At 38.6% G+C, this 21518-nt stretch overlaps 1 protein-coding gene across 1 annotated transcript in view; it reads right to left on the bottom strand.

Moving 5' to 3' along the window:
* LOC142100749 (relaxin receptor 1-like) overlaps positions 1 to 21518 on the bottom strand; it is a 356003-nt gene that overhangs the window by 109159 nt on the left and 225326 nt on the right. Inside the window, exons 3-7 of the mRNA XM_075184528.1 lie at positions 9756 to 9851; positions 8379 to 8484; positions 8053 to 8124; positions 4570 to 4641; positions 3729 to 3800 (exon numbers count right to left, since the gene is read on the bottom strand). Of these exons, the coding sequence (XP_075040629.1) occupies positions 3729 to 3800; positions 4570 to 4641; positions 8053 to 8124; positions 8379 to 8484; positions 9756 to 9851 (418 nt within the window). The remainder of the gene's footprint in view (positions 1 to 3728; positions 3801 to 4569; positions 4642 to 8052; positions 8125 to 8378; positions 8485 to 9755; positions 9852 to 21518) is intronic.

Raw genomic sequence — 21518 nt, 5'->3', positions numbered from 1 at the left:
TTCAATACACAGTAGCTCTGATAACCCAGGAGGGTTAATGATTACTATGCATTCTTATTACTAAAGAAACAGCATTTTTTTGCATGGATTGAATTCACTTTTTTCAATTCCACTGAAAGCACCTGGTAAGGCCACTGCTAACGTGGTGTTTAAAAAATCTGTATAGAAAAAAATACATAAAATCCGTAATTTCCTCTAATTTGCTTTATGTCCACCCTTTGGACATCATTTTAATATTGCATAAGTGGTGTGAATATCCATCTAAGCCATTGTGAACAATGTCCTCATTTCTGCTGACCAGTGATAGCAGAGAGTCACAAACAATATATTTCCACAACGGTGTCCACTTTAGGACACACCATATTCATGCCACAGATAACACTGTATTTCAGACTATGTCTGAACAATACCTTCATCTTCTCTTGGTTCATTTTTTGCTTGATCCATTTTGGGTATTTCAGGCGAGATGACACTGCCCGCAATACACCCAGGGACGGTCCTAACATGTTTAATCACCACTCCTGCTCTGGGACCTGCACTAGACCTTCCCTATGTATTTGAAAATAAACGTTTCTTAAACATATGTACTATAAAACAATTCAATGGACATTTATATGGTGTTTCTGTAGGTAATATTTATATAATTGGCTCTGAGTTTACACTTATAGTAGATTGGTAGCTAATAATGTCAATGCTATGACTCCCCCTGCAGCAGAAAGGAAAGTGGAAAGAAATGTTCACTTCCCTGCTACACATGGAGCACACGTGTGTCCTGCTGTTAGATGTTTTGAGTGATGTGTCTGTCTCTGTAACAGACTGTCTACAGCTTTTGCCCCCTTAAAGTTGTACATAGCTGATAGGAGGAGCACAAAAAGAGTGGTCTCTTCTTCCAGAAGGACTTCTTCAACAGAAGAGCTACAGTTAACAAGAACAGACAGGTTTTATTTTCTTCTATCTCAAACTCTGAAGTACAATTTGTAGACCACATACCCTCCTTGGGCCTGATTAATTAAGGAAAGTAAAGTAGAAAATAGGAGTAACATTGCACCTTGGGAAAACCATGTTGCATTGGAGGGCGGGGTAAATTTAAAATGTGGGGACATATTTATAATTGGGGTAGGGCATGTCCTAGATCAACATTAAATTTCAATATAAAAATCAAGCTATCAAGTATTTGTGTGCTACATGAAAAAACAGCCAGTATTTAACTTATGTGCAAAATAATAAACTAATTTGCACCTTCCACCTGTCCAGGAGAAAATGTACTCCTTTTTTGCCTTAATGAATCAGGCCCCTTGTGTTCTCCCTGCTCATGGGCTCACAGAGACAGAAGCACAACTCCAAGGTTTCTAATGTAAATGCTTTAATAAAACTTTGTCCAAGGGACACTTGTTCAACTGCATTTATCACTTTCCCTGGCATTCTCCATAGCTGACAGCCTATCCCTGCAGCAGGCTTCCCCTTCTTGCCCGTAGCTGGCATACTTATTTTGCTCAAATGAAGGGAGAGACAAACAATAATGGCTACACTAATCAAAAGAACTGATGCTCACAGAAATTGAATATAAAAACATTCATTTAAAACATATATACATATATCTATCTATCTATCTTATACTAACATATGTGAAACCAGCTTGTATCAGGATGTATTAAAATTAAAAGTTGGCTATAATAAGCTCACATAACTATAAGGTGGTTCAAGCACTCCTGGTGTAGAGATATATTATTTCACTGCTCTTTCGTGTATCTCCAAGAATGGAAATCCTTCAGATAACCATCCATAATTAGGAGAAAAAGAGTTCCATTTGTCTAAATTAATGGTAGAAAAAGCTGTATATACCACAGGATGGAAGAAAGAGTCTTGTATCCAAGTAAATATTCCAATCTGATTTAAAAACACATTGGACTTGCTGTTTTGTTGTGTTTCAGTGCTAGTATGCACCTTCCCCAGAACATAGAAAGAATTGAAGGGACCTGCACGCAGCATAAGGGATCATTGCACCTTGAGTTACAATGTTTTCCCCCAAGAAGGAAGGCACATCAAGCTCTTCCACTGTAGACAGGGAGTTCAAGTAGGTTATAAGAACCTCCTCCTCATCCACACGAGGTGAACTTGGTGAGATTCAAATGGCTAGGGTGGCCAACAAAATAATTATATGCTACACATTGGCCTTTGAGTCACAGCTAGGAGGTGCATATGATGCACAGCTGGCCTTCCACACCACACTTATTGGAGAAGACAAGTTACCAGTGCTACATAGTCACAGAGGGTTACCAGATGTCCCAGCATTCTTCACTCCAGATATTGATTTTTCCTTAGCATCCATTGTGAGTGGCAAAATGCATGATGACCCCACTGACTGAAAAAAGTCTGATATAAAATTGCAGATGTAGCTGGGCCACTATTATTTGAGCTTAAGAAAGCTGAGAGGGAAAGCAAATCTTGACATTATCTTGAAAGGATAAACAAAACATCAGCCCATTGTGGAATTTGATCTGCTCAAAGACATTATGGAGCCTCGTCTGTGCATGGTGTCTTGCTTGTCATCTTATCCTCACAATCTCTTTGAGGGGAGAGGTCTACCAGCTCTTTCAGAACTATCAGAATCCTTCTGGCCTGTAAAGTCCTCCACTATTAGGGGGTGGATTGTAGTGACAACGAGTGATGTCAGTATAAATACTAACCAATTCAAAGGTCACTCACTACAGCAGCTACTACTAGTGGCTAAGTGCATATCTTAATGCCTGCTACATGCTAGCCCTTGGCTCAGACTATTGTAAAACATTATTGGAGACTTTCTGATTTGCAAAATATCAAGTTTCTCAAAGCAACTACCAGGTATGTGGTAGTCAGCCCAGCAGCTGTTTCCAGGGGGCATGTCTCCCTACGAACAAAATTGAGTGTAGTGTGTTTATGGTGGGAGCTGTTGCTAGGTAGCAATCATATTTACCTAGAACAAAGCAAGTTTACAGATCATAGGTTCCTACAAACTTGTATTTTCCCCTGCATGTCTTAGGACACTAGCGAAAGTCTGTATGTTTTATGATCAAATATGCTCAGATTCTGCTCATTTGGAAGCATTAATTGGCTGTCAGTGGAGGTCACAGCATCGGGATTATCAGCTGCCTATATACTGTAAGTGTGTCAGGTGAGGTGGGAGATATAAATTAAAAGCAGTACGGTGATCTGTAGTGTTGGGAATGTAAATTAAACATCACTAAAAAGAAAATACAACCCCCACCCCTCAACCAACCAAATCAAACTATGCAATGAGTGGATCAAACTGTGAAAGACTGCATGTGTCTGTCTCAGTGAATATATATATATAATATAGAAAGTTTCTGTATGAATATCCTAACAAGACATAATGTGCTTTATGTATGTGTGGATGAATAAGGCTCAGAATACATTTTTTATTCAAGGAACATAATGTGAATGTTGAAAGAAAAGTGCAAACATGTAAATCTCAATGGAATCTATATCAAATCAGACCTGATGGGGTTAAGAATACACTGATAAATCCTAGATTGAAAACAATAGTCCCTGAAGAGTGGTTTGAGAATAACTGAGTGAAATCACTCACTGAGATGTTAATACTACCAGACAGGTCTAAACAAATACGGTTAATTTTTAATGCAACAACATGCTTGGGACTCATAAGTAAGATCTTACTGTCATAGGGAATGCTGAATAAGGTTTATCTGAGTACACTGTTACCAACTTACAGCCATTCCAAGGAGTGAAGATCCTTGAACACATCAGCCTTCAGGATCTTGATCCGATTGTCACTAAGGAAGCTGGCACAGAATGAAAATGTTTTAAGAGGTCAAGTGTGTTTTGTAGGAGGAAGGAAACAGAAAGAAACAGCTTTTGTTGGCACGTAAACATAATTGGAAGAATTGACCAACAGTTATGAAAAAAAATATGCCGCAACTTAAAGACCAACCACTATTTTATACTTTGGCAGAATAATCACAGAATATCAAGGTAAATCTAATGAAGGCCAAAGTTAATAAATACCTAAAAATAAAGCATATATAGTTGGATTTTTCTCACACAATGTAAGTAAACATGATGCATGCAGTGGAGGCAGCCATTTTTGATGGTATAACCAATATTCACACATCAATGAGACACTCACAAATGGCTGCCTTAGCTGTGTGTAGGTGCCACGCTCGGTTTAATAGTTGTGGGGGCTGCCATATTGCTTGCCCTATGAGGGTTATCATCAAGCAATGTCATCTTTAGTCAGCAGAAGAACGGTGTCACCAGTTTTGAATACACTACTACAGTTTCTTCTCTAACAAACCGTCGGACATAAAACATAACTGCTATTTTCTAAACATAAATGTGCTTCATGTGACATTTCATCGTCTACCACTGATTGACAGGATGCTCGGATTCCTCTTTCAAATGGTTATTGTGTTGTCTTGTAAATATGTACACATAAACAATCTTTTACATTTATACAAGTCGTGTAATGACACTCATTTCACATATGTCTTTCACTGTCTTTATATAGCGTCAGTGCAATGAACATAGAAAAGCAAGAAAAGCATAACTCACAGCATCTTAAGACTGAAAAGTCCTGAGAACGTCAGGTGTGAGATTGATCGGAGATTGTTGTTTTGAAGAAGACTGGAAAAGGTACATTAAAAAAATAATCATTGGCATCTTGTCCTTAATCTAAACACTGTTTATCAAGGTTGCATAGCAAAGGATTCTACAGTATATGTGCTATCATTAAGCACTAGTGGTAAAATAAATCAATTGCAATTAATTAGTCTGTAGACAAAGAACTATAAACATAGTGGGGGTTATTTACAGTGGACATAAATAGCACATTGCAATAGATGAGTTTGCATGTTTGTGCACATTGTAATAGATGTAATAGATGGGCTTGTACATACATTATGGCAGAACAATGGGCACCTGGGTAAGCACATTTTTTTTTTGCCACTTCAGTGTAGCAAAGCAAAGCAAAAATAATCCTGGTGGCTTGGCCATGATATTTTTAATATGCAAAGTTGACCAGCACATTTTGAGGCATGTCCTTCATCTGTGACAGATCACTGAGTTTATTTTTTTAGAAAGCAAAGTGCCAGATGTGGACTTATGAATAGGCTAAAAAGGCAAACTAGGAATGCAGAAATGTTGGTGTGGCAATTTGCTTTATCATTGTTATAATTTGTTTTATGTTTTTTATATTCGGTGCCCATTATTTTCATATTATATTAAAATATGTACTGAAATATTGCAGAATTATTTCCATTTATTTAAATTATTTAGATATGATGCAGTTGGGGTTGGAACCATGGAGGGGTAACACAGGAAGGTGATAAACAAGAGAAGTTGACATTAACAGTTTGGAATTTTGTCACTAGTAGTGTAAACCTGGATTTTCAATGAAAAGCCAAGTATACACTTAAGGGCAAAATAAGTGCTTGGTGTCCATGGGCCCTATTCATGTATGAATGTCCATTTGCATAGAGCATCTTGTGTGAAGCTTTGTGCATGCTCAGAAGCGGACCTTATGCCAATGAATGCAATTCCATGTAATTCATGTCTGAGCGTAAATTACACTTACGGCTGCCTATTACTTGAGAGGCAGAATGAGAAAGGGAAGCACCAGGCTAACATAGGCCATATACAGTGAGGGCGTTTTGATGCATTTGCAGCTGTGAGAATGTGCTCTGCTGAGGTGCCTCCGAAGAGGGCGAAGATCGAAGAGAAGAGCAGAAGAGAAGATAAGAAGATTAGAAGGCTGAAAGAAGAGCAGGAAAACGACTCACTGTTCCTGAGATCCAGCGGCGGTAACTTCTGATTTTCTTTCCGTACAGGTCCCGGTTTGAATTGCTGACGCTGCAGCGAGCCCTGATTAGCTATGTAGCCACTGCGTGCCAACATCTTGAGTTCAATCCAGCGACGGAGCCCTGGAGTCCGAACATTATGGGACCTCCGGAAGAAGACAAGACGACGGTGGCGGCACTGGCATGGAGCCCTTGTAAGGGCTAAGAGCAACCCTGCCACAAGAAAACGGCAGAGAAGGTGCCCCTGGGACATAAGAGCGGCGCATAAGTCCCTTAGTTAGTTGTTTGGGCGCAAGGCCCATAGTTAGTTATTTGGACATAAGTCACATAGTTAGGTGGGACATGAGGCCCATAGTTTAGGAGGGTGCAAGTCCCTTTTAGTTAAGCAGGGCACAATGCATTTAGTTTAGCAGGGCACCAGTCCCTTGATTTAGCAGGGCCTTAGGCCCCTGATTGTTGGTTAGTGGGCACTAGGCCCTTGATAGTTGGTTAGTGGGCACTAGGTCCTATGTAGTTAAGAGGACACTACGTCCTGTTTGGTCAGAAGAGCACTCAGCCCTTGATGCAGTGGGACATTTGGTCCCTGGTGAGTGCGTTTAAGTATTAGACTGTTGAGAGTGGCATACGAGGCCCTCTATCCAGTCCGGAAGGGCACCAAAAGTCATGAGTTCCTGAAGTGACAGGTTTAAAGGCCGAGGTTCCAGGCAACAGGTGGAAGCCTGCCATGTAGCTAGGTGTCGGCGGATACTAGTGGTCCAAGGCAGGTAAGTAGCAGGATCAGTCTGTTTCCTAAAGAAGAAAAAGTGACCATTGGTGAGGTGGTCACTGGCAAGTAATACAAGGAACTGCACGTTGTTGTTTTGTATGTAACTTGTTTCTCACTGTAGTATCTTCCCCTGTAGGCTCAAGAAGTCAGGCTCCATTAAAGACTGAGGCGGAGAGCAGTAGGGATGTGTCTGTGCGGACGGTAGGTGGACCTTCGTGAATAAGGCAGGACATCTGTGTGCGTCTGTTCCGTTCTCTGCAGGCATTACATGGCCGATTCAAATAGTGATGAATGTCACGGCATAGTCTTTGATCTAAAAAGTACATGTAGATGCTACTAGCTAGCATACAACATCTGTATGCAGAACATCTAAGACAGACTATAAAAGCACATTGTAGATACAGTATGCATTGAAAGCATCTTTATTTATGTAAATAATGTAAAAAGAAATGTAAAAAATATTTATATTTGAAATGTAATATTTAGATGAAAGATTAAGCCGATAACCTTAATTATATTTCATAATCAAATTATATTTGTATGTGTTTTAATGTGATATTTTATTGTACATACACTTGTGTGTATGGCAAGTAATGTCTAGGCAGAGTGTTCTTACACGTATCTTGCGATACGCTTGGATTTGAATACATTCGGAACAACAAACAAGTTCAGTTCTCTTTTTTCAAATGCAACTTCCATGCAAGTTGCATTCGGACTTGAATTAGGCCCCATGTGTGCACCGAAAGAACAATATAATAAAAATGTTCAAATGATAAACAGGAAACATTGGTATTGTGACATGTTTTTCCCTCACTTCCACCCATTGTTTGATAATAGAATTAATTTTAAATGAGAAGTGAAGTGACAAAATTGTTTGAGTGAGAGGTTGACAAAGAGAAACACAGATACACAGTGCATAGTCAGGACTTTGCACACAGTGCGTTGGTTGAACAGTGAATGCAATCACAAACGTATGTGCTCAGTAAAAAGAAATGTGAGATAGCACAAGATGAGATACACATTTTTGCATTATCCTTGGCACTCAAAAATGACTCTCAGAATCTCTATTATGGCATGATTGAACAGTAACTGTTAATGCTACTTACAAGCAACTGAAAGCAAAAATATATGCACGTATGGACACCATAAGGGGTATTATGACAGTATCAGAGTTAGAATTGTGGTTGTATTAGGACTGTGTGCTTCCCAAAGAACATCATCAGAAATACCCCACATTGTTTAACCGAATAAATGGGTATTTGGCACAGACCCTTACAAAAAACAGTACGAAAAATATTAAATATTGACATATCTCCTTTTTCTATAAGTTGCTTCTTAATTCAAAATAACCATTTTAATAGGTAGGACTTCCACTGGGGGCATATTAAATACAAATGGTGCATTCATATAGTAGACCACAAGTAAACAGTCCAAGTTTAATCTTTCATCTTTAGCTTTGTTTTGGCAACTTACAGCTTCTCCAAGTTCTGATACAGATTAAAGACACCATCAGGTAAAGTTTTGATAGTATTGTCCTTCAAATCACTAAAGAAATAAAGTCAAATGTCACATATCATATATAACATATTAAGTACAGTAATGCAATATACATTAGTTGTTAGTAAATTGTTGAGTAATGGATTTTTATGTATGGGTCATACAGCATCATTACTGCAGTACTATAATACTTTTCTACTGGCATAATGCAGTGGAGGGTTGAATGCCAACACAGATATTAAAGGATGTATTTGTTGATGCAGCAGTCACTGCAACTGATCCATGTGAGAAACTATACTTACAGAGCTGTCACATTCGAAGATACTGGAGGGACAAATTGTAGTCCTTGACTTGAGCAGTTTACAATTCGCTTCCAACATTGGCAGTGTTCAGGGTAAACATCCAATACTAAAAGGATAGAGGTATATATAGGTGTAAAAGAAATTAACAAATGGACCCATGATGCTATTCAAACTTATGACTTACATATCTGATTCCACAAAGCATATTTGTACTCTAGGCTGTGTCATTTTATATGGAATTCTGACAAATGTCATCAATATGTTTACCAGATGTATTATTAATGAAACAACTGACATACACTCACAAACTTTATGTGTAGGTAGGTGTCAATATCTTTTTTCGCTTCTACTGCAGCATCTCTTCAGCATGCTGTTTTGTCTTGGCAGCTCCTGTCTATTGGACTGCTCTGGACTTAATATTATTTGAATGTACCCTGCAGTACCTCTGAACCACCAGTGGTGCTGCTATCCTGACTTGCCCTTTTCTCACTAGCAGGGGTTAACGGGCTGCACCTGCTAATTATCTGCACCTGTTTTCTCCCTATTTATGCCTGCCTCCCTCAGTCCCCCTTGGCGGGTCATTGATGTTGCTGTTTCTGATATTGTTGTTCTCATTTGTTACTCCTGTTACTTCTCCTGTTCCCTGGGACTACTAAAAGCTGCTAGCCAACATCCTGGTTTCTTTCAACTCAGCCTGTTCAGTTGTTCAGTTGCACCAGCCGTATTCTTTGTTGTGACGTGCTTTCAGCCTCACCCAGAGATCCATTGTTTGTACCATTCGGTTTGTACCATTTTATGCTGGATCATATCTGTTCAATAAATGTTATATGCATAACAGCTGTTATTTCCAGCTCTCAGCATAGAAATTTGGCAGTAGGAGCTCCTGATCTCAATATTATGTAGTTTCCAGATCATTGTGGATATTCCTCCCACAGATAGTGAATAGTGATGTACACTCTGTTCGATTGCAAGTGCTATGATTTGACAGCAGATACACCTGCTAGTACTCAGAATAGACATAGCAAGTCAAACATGCCCTTACTCCTGCAATCTTGCAACCTAAAAAAGGGTCTTTAAAGGCACATACTTCTTATGCAAATTAGAATAATTACATGTTAACCACAGCAATATAAATGATTGCATCCAAATAATGCTGTGGTTGCATATATTAATTGGTCCCTGGATAATGCTCCTCCCAGTCATGAACATTTATCACATCTGTGAGTTGTAAGTTAAGTGCATGGACTACACTTTATACAGTCTTGTAATCTAATAACTGCATAGAGTTATGATTTAGAAGCATAAAGCGCATACTCTGTCTTACCACTAACATACTGTTACAGCCACGTCTATTAATCCAACAAAATACTGTCTTACCACATTCAGAATTGTGTGTGTCTTCATCCTCCATTGCTTGATTGCCTCGGGCACTCTGGATGGTATCAAACAGCTTGGGCCAGCCACTGTTATCCACTGCAAGAGATATTGAATCACTAGCAGTCACATATAGACAGTTGTTGCCTTTTTGATCCTCAAAAACACTGAAATGTGTTCACATTTATTATATATATGTTTTACTAACCACTATATTGCCAGCAGTTCCCACAATAAAATAAATAGTTCTAGAAGGTGAAAGTTGCAATGAAATTTTAATGTAACAATATGAACAAAACTGAAAAAATATATGGTCAGCATTGGAATTACAGCAACATTTGAAGCAAATCGAGTTCCACTGACAGACCGTTTTGCGTAGGTGCGAACTTCCGGAATTTCAGTCTTTGAGTTCGGTTTTTTCTTTCCAATTTTGCACTGTGTTTGTAAATTCTCAATTTGCAGCATAAATGAATAAAGATGGGACAGTCAATTCATTCTGCTGTGTGGTGTGGTTGGGGTCAGACTGGGAACACGTATCTGCCAATGAATTGTCGAAAATTTCACTGGAAAGTGTGAAATGAGGAAAACATTTTGCGGAAAATTTTTCAAACTTTTGAGCATCTCTAATCAGCATGTTCAACCCATAACATTCAATTCTGTAGCAACATGCTTCTTAATACTCAGCTTTGCAAGTCTGTATTAATAATATAGATATATATAAATACCTATGAATAAATTGGGCTATACCTGTCTAAATGACAAAAGTTATTGAGAGACTGAAATAATTTAATATATTTAATCTAGAAGGGAAAGAATTGCAATATGACAATATTTAAATATATTAAATTACTAAGCAGAATTCCGGAGGGACATATGTTTCAGAGGCATAGAATTCATGCTCTGAATTACGTTATACATATTTATTAGTGTATATCCAAATATGCTGCCCATGAATGTCTATATGGGCATTCATCCTTTTATGTTTATAGTTTATATCTTCGTAATGCACTCTCCCACCTCTATGTCGCCTCCTTGTCTGGCTCCAGGTTGGATTTCAAAAGATTTAGTTATCTAAAAGCATGTTACATGCCATATTGGCCCCATGTTAAAAATATAATTTTATTTATAACAAGCAATTGCCGGCTGGCAGCTTGTTTGTGTGCATGGTAACATATTTTTATTTTTATATGTTTAGAAATGCACATTCCAGCTGTTTGATGTATTGTAATATTTCTGCCGATTAATGAGCCTATTGAAATTTCTACAGAAGTGCAAGTAAAATCTTCCTTACAAACACTCCTTATGTGTTGTTGGGGGAGGTGGGGAGACATTGCACATGTAAGACTGCAGCCCTGCAGCAAAAGTGCTGTTTTGTGTTGTTACTAGCCTATGTTTGCTTGAATGCACTTGGCATATTGGGAATGCACACTATAGACGACATTTGGTATCTGCAAATGTTAGATCTGCAGGGAGTTCCTTTCCAAGTATGAATTTGGTGGAGTGAGGTTTTTTAATTTAAATTATAGGAGTGGAAAAGGTGCATTTGCTATTTAGAGCTTGTATTTACGGCAAAATACTATGGTTGGTTCTTACACCCCCTTGGTGGTGGCGGGGCATTGTTGGCACCTTTAAGGCACACTTTTTAAAATTAATGCTATATATTAATGTATTAAAATATTCAAACTCCACAAAAGTGACAAATGTAAAGACAGTGCCAATATCTCCTTACTCTCATGATTGGTTTCAAACATAAATCAGGCTAAACAGAGCAGTATTTTAGTTTTTAATATTGATGTATCCATCAATTGATTGTTACTACATAGGTAAACTGTGGCTGTGCTACAACTTGTCGCCTCTCTTCCCCTCTGATTACCTCCTCTCACGCACGTATCCAAGACTTCTCCCGCGCAGCTCCCCTCCATTGGAACAAGCTCCCCCGCTCCATCAGAACTTCCCCTAATCTGTCCTCTTTCAAACGAACATTAAAAACCCACCTTTTCCTTAAAGCCTTCCAGTCTCATGCCTAAACTCCCACCGGTCGGCTACCTCTCTTTCTCATCCCTTCTTCCCTTCTCCCCATTCCTCCCGTCTCTCCGTCTCATCCATGTGTCTGTCTGTCTTCCCCTCCCTTTAGATTGTTCGCTTCTTTGAGCAGGGCTCTCCTACCTTCTGTTTCCATCACTTTTAACTGCTACTCAGCTCACCTCCTCTCAGTCCCTCTGCCCTCTGTCTCCTCTCGCTTCTCTCCGCTCCCCTCAGTGACTCTCAACCTGTCATCTATGCCCACCCTCTTGGGCCATAGTTACCTGCCTGTACTCACTTTTCCCCTCCCTTCCTCTCTTTCTTGCTGTGCCTGAGCCCCCAGAGTTATAGTGCTTACTGTTACTTGTACTGTGCTGTTTCACCTTGTACTGTGCCATTGTTTGTCCTTGTACGGCGCTACGGATACTTTGTGGCGCCCTATAAATAAAAATTAATAATAATAATACTGTATCAGGGACGGGTATACAATATCCCCTAAGCCTGATGGCTGGTCCTTGACACGTCAGTTCCAGCCAATAACGAAAGTGAGTTGGATTATCCAAACCTCCGCTCTCTCACAGTGTTTGTAATTTAGATACTATTGATGCCCTCTGTTTTTTTCTTTTATTTACTCTCTTCCTAACAGGAGAGCGCTGGCAAATTTTAGCCCGGGGGCAAGACTTGACTCATTAGCCTATTAGGAACATTTTAAAGTAAAAAATGCAGGTAGCCCAGTGATCCAGCCCAAGGGAACCCACTATGGAACCGGGCCAGGGGGGGCCCCCTGCCTCCCAGACAAACCTGTCCCTGCTTCCTAATATAGGGCATGTCTCACAGCCTCCTCAAATATGTATAGCATTGCTCCAGACCACTCCCTTGCCCTAAAGATAATACTTGTGTTTATTGCAGCACAAGCCCTATGCTGAAGACGATAGTCCTATTGTTTCCATTTAACACCCCATCTCACTCAGCTGCTCTACAAAGAAAATTATCCGCATGGAGAGTATAGGGATATCACTCAGATCCTAGACACATGACTGTGATGTCAGCAAAGGACCTTTAGGCCACTAGAATGTAGCATCTATCCAAGACAAAAAGCCTGTAAATGATAAAACCAGTGCTGCAGCACTGACTCCTTTACTCTCTGGGTGATTCATCTTTGGACGTTAGATCCGTTACGTGCCGTATATTGTATGAAATTACTCTGTGCATGCTCAGAAACTGACTGTGAATGCAAATGCATGCAAATCATGTCCAAACGCACTTACAACTGTCTACGATTTGAAGGGTGGAACAAGGGGATGGATGTAGGCAATGTAAAATAAGGACATGCCAAGGATGAGCACACGAACATTTTTCCTACTTAAGCTCTGGGCATTTCTGTGATTTTTAGCCGTATGACTTGCACCAGATAAAGGAAAGATGTAAGTGCCAATTGATAGTGATGATGGATGAGTATACATACCAGAACATGTGTTTGTAACTAAGAGAAACTGTAAAAATGCATTTTATGTACAGTAGCCATTAAAAACATCCTACTAAATGTGTTTCATGTAAATAAAATGTTAAAAAATCTGTATTTCATTAACGATTATAGTGGTAAGAGTTGTTAATGTATTTAAAATCTATTTTTTTTTTTACAATCGTTCTACGGGACTTTATATTGCACATATGCATTGTGCGTATCCTGCAGTCCATTGTGTCTGTGTGCGTACGGCAAGTAACGTATAGCCAGAGTGCACTTATACCCGTATTCAAATGGAGACATTTCTTAAGACCCACTTGCACTTGAGTACGGGCGTATGTGAGTACAATTTCCTTCAGATTTTTTTTTCTAAAAAAGTGAATTGCGTTCGTTTTGCATTCCATGATGAATCAGGACCTAAGAGCTGTGTGTGGGTCAAGTCATTGCCACTCAATTCCAGCTGCCTAAAATGTCTTGTTATAGCGCTGGTCTTGGGTTTAAAGCGGTTTTATGCTGGACTTTAAAGTGAGGTGTTTACTGATTGCAGAATGAGGATTTCCTATCCAGTTCCAAATACCAGAATATGGGCATACACCTTGTTATGCGTAGCATATTTGGGTAAAATGGAAAAACAAGCTGATTTTTATTTCAATTCAGGAGTGATGGTGTGCTAAAGTATATCAGTCCCTTAAATGGCAGTATCCATTTGTTGGCTGAACCCATGTTTATTATAATGTAGCCTTCATGCCTCAATAATGTCAGTAGTTTCTAGTGAATTAATCCTCCCAATATTGGACCACACCCCTGATCCAACCAAACTTCAAGGATTTCTTGTGAGGCCACACTGTTTTTGGTGTCCAAATCCCGGGGCTGGTTGTAAATATCAAGACCTTAGGAAAGGAATGGTGAAATTGATAAGAAGTTAAGATATCTCAAGAATATTAGTTCAGCCTACAAAACGTTTGCATCCAGTGTTTGTAGATGATAAAATAGGTTTTTGTCATGGTTAGTATGTCTCTCATACTATCAATTGTGCAAATCTAAATTATGTTTCTCACCATACAATGCAAACACAGCGAATTATCATAATGTGGTAAAATGTGCTTGTTTTCGTCAGCAAAAACCAAGTCTAATGAATCAAAGTTTTTATATAATCTTTGTTTAATGTCTTTTTTTTTAAGGAAATGTTGGCAAGTCCATTGCCAGACTTTGCTGTTAATATAAAATTCACACTTAGACATGTGTGCACAGAAAGCCTTATTGACTGAAGTAGTCTCCCATATGCTTTGTTCTCACAGCAGCCAAAATCCATATCTTGTATTGATGAGACCTAACAAAGTTGAAACAGTTGTCTACAAAGTAGAACTTGAAAACTCTTATTTAAAAATCTAACGGGCCTATTTATCAAATGGAGAAAATCCTTATCTATTATAGGATCATCACTGGTGGTAAAATGTACCTGGTCTCGCCTGCGGTAGTTTCCCCGTGAAAAGTATGACCAAACCTATTTAACAAGGATCGTGGTGGTACAATACTGCAAAAATCCTTAATCTGCTCTCACCATCTCAGGATTATAATAGGAGAAAAGGAATAAAAAAATATATTATTATTTCAAGAAATAATTTTTTTCAATCAGCAATAACATTAAAATATTATTTTACATATATATATATATATATATATATATATATATATATATAGTTTATTAGTCCATGTCTGAGCTTACAGTGCCATTCGGCATGCTAGATCTGGCTAGGCAGGTCACACATGCATATTTCCACTGAGACTGGCCTAATAAAGCGTTAGGTTAAGCCATAACACCTACAGCTGCCTCAGCGATACTTTATTAATAAATTGCAGACATGATTTTCTATCGCAGAGATAAGGGGTGATTTAAAATCAGCCTTATCACCACAGATTGATAAACAGGCCAATTATTAAGCTTATCATTGGGCATTTTATACTGACTTATGTTTGTTCTACAATCTCAGCTTTTCTTGACTGATGGTTGCCATGATGATTATTCTCAAAGCGTATGCCACTGCAGTATACACACTGAGGGGTATATTTACTAAACTGCAGGTTTGAAAAAGTAGAGATGTTGCCTATAGCAACCAATCAGATTATATCTGTCATTTTGTAGAATGTACTAAATAAATGATAACTAGAATCTGATTGGTTGCTATAGACAACATCTCCACTTTTTCAAACCCGCAGTTTAGTAAATATACCCCTGAGAGTCAAGAAAATTGTATTATTATGAAAATACCGTGAAGATTGATACAGTATATAAAAAAGAGATGTGCAAAAATGTTGTCGATTATTCAAGTCATTCTGTATTTAACTGCAACATATCACACACAAGCACTACTGAATCTGCTTGAGTTATATAAATAAGTGTTAATAATAATAAAAAGAATAAGAATAATTTATCTGGTGGAATTTGGCCCTATATATTCTGCACAGAATTTCAGCATAGAATTGTCATGGCAATATGAGTTCCGATTATAAAACTCCTAGAACCATATCATGAGGTCTTCACCTATAGCAGTATCCTTTCCTTTCCGAGGAACAATAAATTATCCAGTGTAGTCGGTTGTCCCCAGGTCTTAAGTCGTGATAGTAGAGGTTTATTAACTCTAGATATTGGTAAGTTTGGTGGACACAGTGGAAGGCAGGTAGTGAATATTGGAATCATAGAAACAGGCTGAAACATAAAGGCACGTGACAGGCAAGAGCAAGGTCCACTTATCAAGCCAAGGTCAGGGAAGGCAGAGGATAAAAACAAGTCTTGTAAACAGGCCAAGGACAGGGCAGACAGAGGTTTCTAGCAAGTCTGGTAATCAGGCTGAGGTCATGGAGAGCAGAGGTTAATAACAAGTCTGATAATCAGGCCAAAGTCAAGGTGGGCCAAGGTCATAAGCAAACCAAATTATAAGCTATGGTCAAGGGCAGGAGAAGGAAGCAGAGTCAAATACACAGTCCAGGTAACAGCAGAATATGCACACACAGGGTACACAAGCCCAGCACATTGGTTTCAGACATACTATTACCAGCACAGATGGTAGAAAGGAGTAGCTTTTTAAATACTAGAGAACCAATGAGAGAGTACACAGCATAATAAAAAAAACACTTGTGCTAAGAGCACTAATAAATAGCACTGGTAAGCAAGACAGCAGCAAGGGGTATATTTACTAAACTGTGGGTTTGAAAAAGTGGAGATGTTGCCTTTAGCAACCAATCAGATTCTAGTTATTTATTTAGTACATTCTATAAAATGAGAGCTAGAATCTGATTGGTTGCACTAGGCAACATGTCCACTTTTTCAAACCAGCAGTTTAGTAAATATACCCACAAGAGTCAAAGAGGATAATGGTTGCCATCGCTCGGCAACCAGCTGAGAGCAAGGAGGTACCTTCCACTGATCATTGTCTAAACAATGCCTGTTGCAGTTCCTAGGCAACCTGCCACTATACCCAACAGGAACTCAAATCACACCATAGAACAGAATGAATTGACACTGTTATTGGGCAAAATGTGGAATGTGAAAATACATCTGAGACTGACATTTTGCAGAATGGAGAAGAAAAAGTGTAATGAGAAGATGGTATCACTCGAACTTCAAACCACCACAAAATATGATTTACTTGACATTTCTCTAGTAAAAAAATCAATGCAGATAAATTGAACACAACTACAGCCTGTATATATAAAATAAAAATAGGTATTAATATTTACAATGAATATACTAAATATAGACATCAGTATGAAACCCCTTAATACCACACTGTCAGAGCTTACTATACTGACTTTAAATGCTTAATGAAATTTGAATTCCACCTTATTTATGATGCAACAGGTGTTCGACAATTTGTTCATTTGGAATGCAAATCGTCAAGGTACAACTAACCTAATCTTGCTAGTTACATTGCTGATAAACCTGTTCCCATAAATAATACCAGATGGCAAATGTTCTGTAATTTATTCACTTTGCCACACTGCACCAAAATAAATAGAAGTGTGTTTGTTGCTCAGAAAATGCCTAAAATACTTAAACTCTGAACAAAGTACAAACAGATGCTGAGAAATTATTACAATGTCAATGAGTAAGACTGTAGTCACCTCTGTGGAATGCTGAATATTTGAAAAGAGTGTATTATCAATTCTCCCTAAATAATCTAATGTTATTCAGTGCTGATAAACGAGGAGCAATATAGTGTAAATGTGAGTTGCTTTTAATGAAACTGTAGGAACCAAAAATATAAGAAAAACCCAATATGGGACATCATCATGGAATTATTTTACTATAATCTCAAACTACAGGCTCACAGACGTCAATGTAAAGCATTTCATCCAAGAAAGTATTTGCCCACTCCCAAACTATGCACTGATGTTCTGACTAAATTAATTTGGACTCAATCAATTAATATAAATGATGCATTTTACATTCACTCTTTAATTGAGCCCAGGAGAACTCAGTAGAGAAATGTGTGTTAAATTCATGGACGGACAGTATTCTTCTGGATGAAATGGGTCATGTTAATGTATCAGGTTCAATATTTACAAACAATCACTTAAGCTAATTGAAGCATGTCTCCATTAACATCTTCCTAATTTTTATTTTTGCAGTCTATTAAAGTGTGAAATTTGTCCTTAGCTAAGTTCTTCTTATAATAATAGGTGACCATATGTACAGTCTCAATCAATCTTATCCATGTCACAACCAACACTGCAGGTATGTGCTTCCATCCCTCAGTGATAATTGAGACCCATTACTCTGCAAAACACAATTCTTCTCTTCTGAAAGTGCACAACAGGAGAGTTATTAAGAGCATATATTTCCACACTATCTGCAGGAGTTGCTGGAGATGTTGCAGAGTTCCTGCAACATGTACAATTTGGAGGTCAATGGATTATGAGGTTATGGAAACAAACTAATATAAGCAAGTTTATTTGCTAATTTTATTCCATTGGACTTTACTTCTAAACATTGGGTAATATTGTGTAATCTATGTTATAAAAATAAAATACCCATAATACATCAAGTTTGTTTCCTCTTTGATTAATCTGGAATCACTTTGTGCACAGTCCCACTGTCAAACATTTATGAAAACTTGCTCAGGAAAAGGGCTCCGTAGCCCATGAGAACAAATTGATGTTTCCTGACATTTTCTACAATTACAGAGACTAGTTCCTATGAGTTCTAGCACTCGATGATGTCTTACTCCATTCTTGGCTCAGCCTACCTATCTCTTTCAGCTAATGAGAGACGAGGACAGGGCCTCAAAGTAAAGCTAGGGATAACTGTCCCTGTGCGGTAATCTACTGACTTCAACCACACGCATAACCGCTCATACAACTGTTATTACATGGTTGCCAACTGTTCCTAATTATCAGGGACAGTCGCAGACTTTAAATATTTGTCCCTGAAAATGTACCTGTTTTTAGCTAGTGACCCTATTATTCTATATGTTGAATACAATTATCGTTATCTACTGTATTCCCTATTCTTTCAAAAGCAATGTTTATTGAAGAGGTACAAAGGTAATACAATGAAATGAAAATAAAACATAATAACGGGGTTCAACAAACCTATCATGATAGGGATTATACGCACAGAGGCTCTCCACCTAGACAGTATTCTGGATGACATGCTTAGGTGCACCTGCCCAGCAGGGACTGTCTCTAGAAATTATTTTAATATGTTGGAAACTATGCTACGGGAAGTGGACATATGGGACATCGGCCCAGATACATCTTCTCTAAGGTGCGTATGTAGACATGATGATACTCAGGGGCAGGCTGGGCTGGCGGGCAGGGGGGCATCTGCCCCCCGGGTCGATCCCATAGAGGGCTATCTTGCGTTGGGTCACTGGGCCACCAGCATTTTTTTTTAGGCTGCTGAGTTGAGTCTTGCCCCCTGGCCTGAACTTTGCCAGCCCTCCCCAGATGATACTTACCCATCAATATAATAAAAGCATTGTACTACTTTTCATCAAAATTCCATATTTTTCAAACACAAATGTAAATTCCAAATAAACTTCACTTTTCACTATCAATTATATGAAGACAATCTAAGAAATATAAACTAGATACCTGTGGACATGGGTTCACAAAGGACACATTATGCCAAATCAACCTCAGTTTTCTGTACCAGAAATGGATCTAAGTTGTGTGATAGATTTGAAATGTTCAAAAGCATTTGACTCTGTCCCACACAACAGATAAGGTATAGATGGCATATAAAGTATGATATCCATATTTATAGAAATCAAAGCTTAATGTAGAAACATGTAATGCACACAACCCATGGTAATAGTTATGCCACTTTTTAAATGTGACACAGTTGGGGAAACCTGAGATGGAAAAAGGATTTAGGAATACTAGTAGAGCCATAAACTGAATAGCAGCACTCAATGTAAGAGGCTGTAATCGAGTCTCATAAAATCCAGGGAGGGTGAAGGGGGATATGAATATAATGCAAACATCATTTTACTGCTGTATTAGTCACTTAGTCAACATCTGGAAAATAGTTTTGGGCACCTGTCTACAGGGACATACTAAAAATAGTGGTGACCTAATTAATATGTAAGAAAGAAATGGTATATTCAGGTATAATAATTAGAATTACATTATTGGTATGGTAGATCATAGGAATTAATCCCGTTGCCATTTATGGAATCAGGAACGATTTTCTTTTCAACTGAAAATATAATTTGACACCACCTGTGCTTCTTAACCCCTTTTCCACCTTTTCTGTAATAGCTTTATCAGGGGCAGGTTGGGCAGGGGGCATCTGCCCCCCCGGGCTGGCCCCATAGTGGACTATCTTGGGCTGGGTCACTGGGCCACCTGCATTTTTTTCCTCTAAAATGTTCCTAATATACTGCTGAGTCTTGCCCCCCCCCCCCCGGACTATAATTTGCCAGCACTCCCCTGGGCTTCATAACATTGCCTTAAGATGCAACATCTTTATCTCCTTGTCGAAGTCAGCAAATTGGATAAAGTAATTTCAATTAATGTCTAGCAAACTTGGTTGTCTTTGTCTGAAAAGATGCGTACGGTACGCTACGACGTACAAGGGCACGCTACGGCGTGAAAGGGCGTACGCATCCACTACACGTGGCAGCAACAGTAATTGGTCTTTTACCATACATTCGCACAAACACGCATACTTATAAAATAGTACACATTAATGGTAGTTGCAACACATAGTCAGTTATGTCGAAATATAGTAATATTTATATGTTATATCAGAGTTACATGCATATTAGTGAAATACACGGAACAGGTTGAAGGAATTACATCATGAGTGGTATCATAATGAACCTCGTTACATATCCTACTGTTTGGTTCACTCTGCGAGGGAATCGCAGAGTGCATACACAAGTTATGAATAATAGGGAATTATGAGACTAAGCATACCCCCTGGAGAGTTGACCCCCTCCTTTGGATTCCTTAGGATGAACCAGCCAATGATTGACAACACCTTGGACCTTCCTGATACCTGGACTAATAGATGCAAGCTATACCATCTTCATTGTATTACTGTATTTGATTGTGTATATAAGCAGCAGCTTGTGATCCAGTGTGGAGACATCTTGTCCCCAGACTTCAGGATTGAATGACTGCACTGGATCCAGAGCGCCTGCGATAAGTAACGGCTGTATTTATTATTACTTCGCTTGAGCATATTTATTCTACTATTTGCGAATAAATCTTTGTGCTTTGGAAACACAACTCGAGGTTCGACAATCGTTATTGGTTAGCGACAATACGCACATAATAATTTGGGGGCTCGTGAGCTTTGGAGGTTTCGTTGCCGATGATACGCAAGACCAATGGATTTCGGTTCTGCAACAAAGGGTGGAGACGCGTCATATACGGGTAAGAACGCATTGTGTTCAAAACCTGAATTTTACTCTGTGTTGTGAAACCGAATATCCGTTTTGCATTATCTAGGGCACGCTAACTAGAACCTAGGGACAAAAGAGAAAACTGTTTCTTTTTACTGTCATTGTGCGTTTTAACTGTATTGCATTGCTTAGCGTATGTGTATTTCCTGCTGTGCGTACGCGAACTTCCGGTAGATTTTCCACGTGGTTAAACAATCGTCTTGATAGTTATTATATGTGCATAATATAATTACTTGTGAAAACCTCTGGGACATTATTACTATTGTTGGGAATTCTTTTATTTTCTGCGCAGAAAAGGTGTATGTCGTGTGATTTGTTGACTTTAAATACACTAAGGTTTTATCTATTGCAAAATAGAGTGTC

This window comes from Mixophyes fleayi, chromosome 9, assembly GCF_038048845.1.
Source record: "Mixophyes fleayi isolate aMixFle1 chromosome 9, aMixFle1.hap1, whole genome shotgun sequence".
Lineage (NCBI taxonomy): Eukaryota > Metazoa > Chordata > Amphibia > Anura > Limnodynastidae > Mixophyes > Mixophyes fleayi.
Note: the sequence above shows the minus strand (reverse complement) of the source record. Positions and strands in the feature narration are given on the sequence as shown.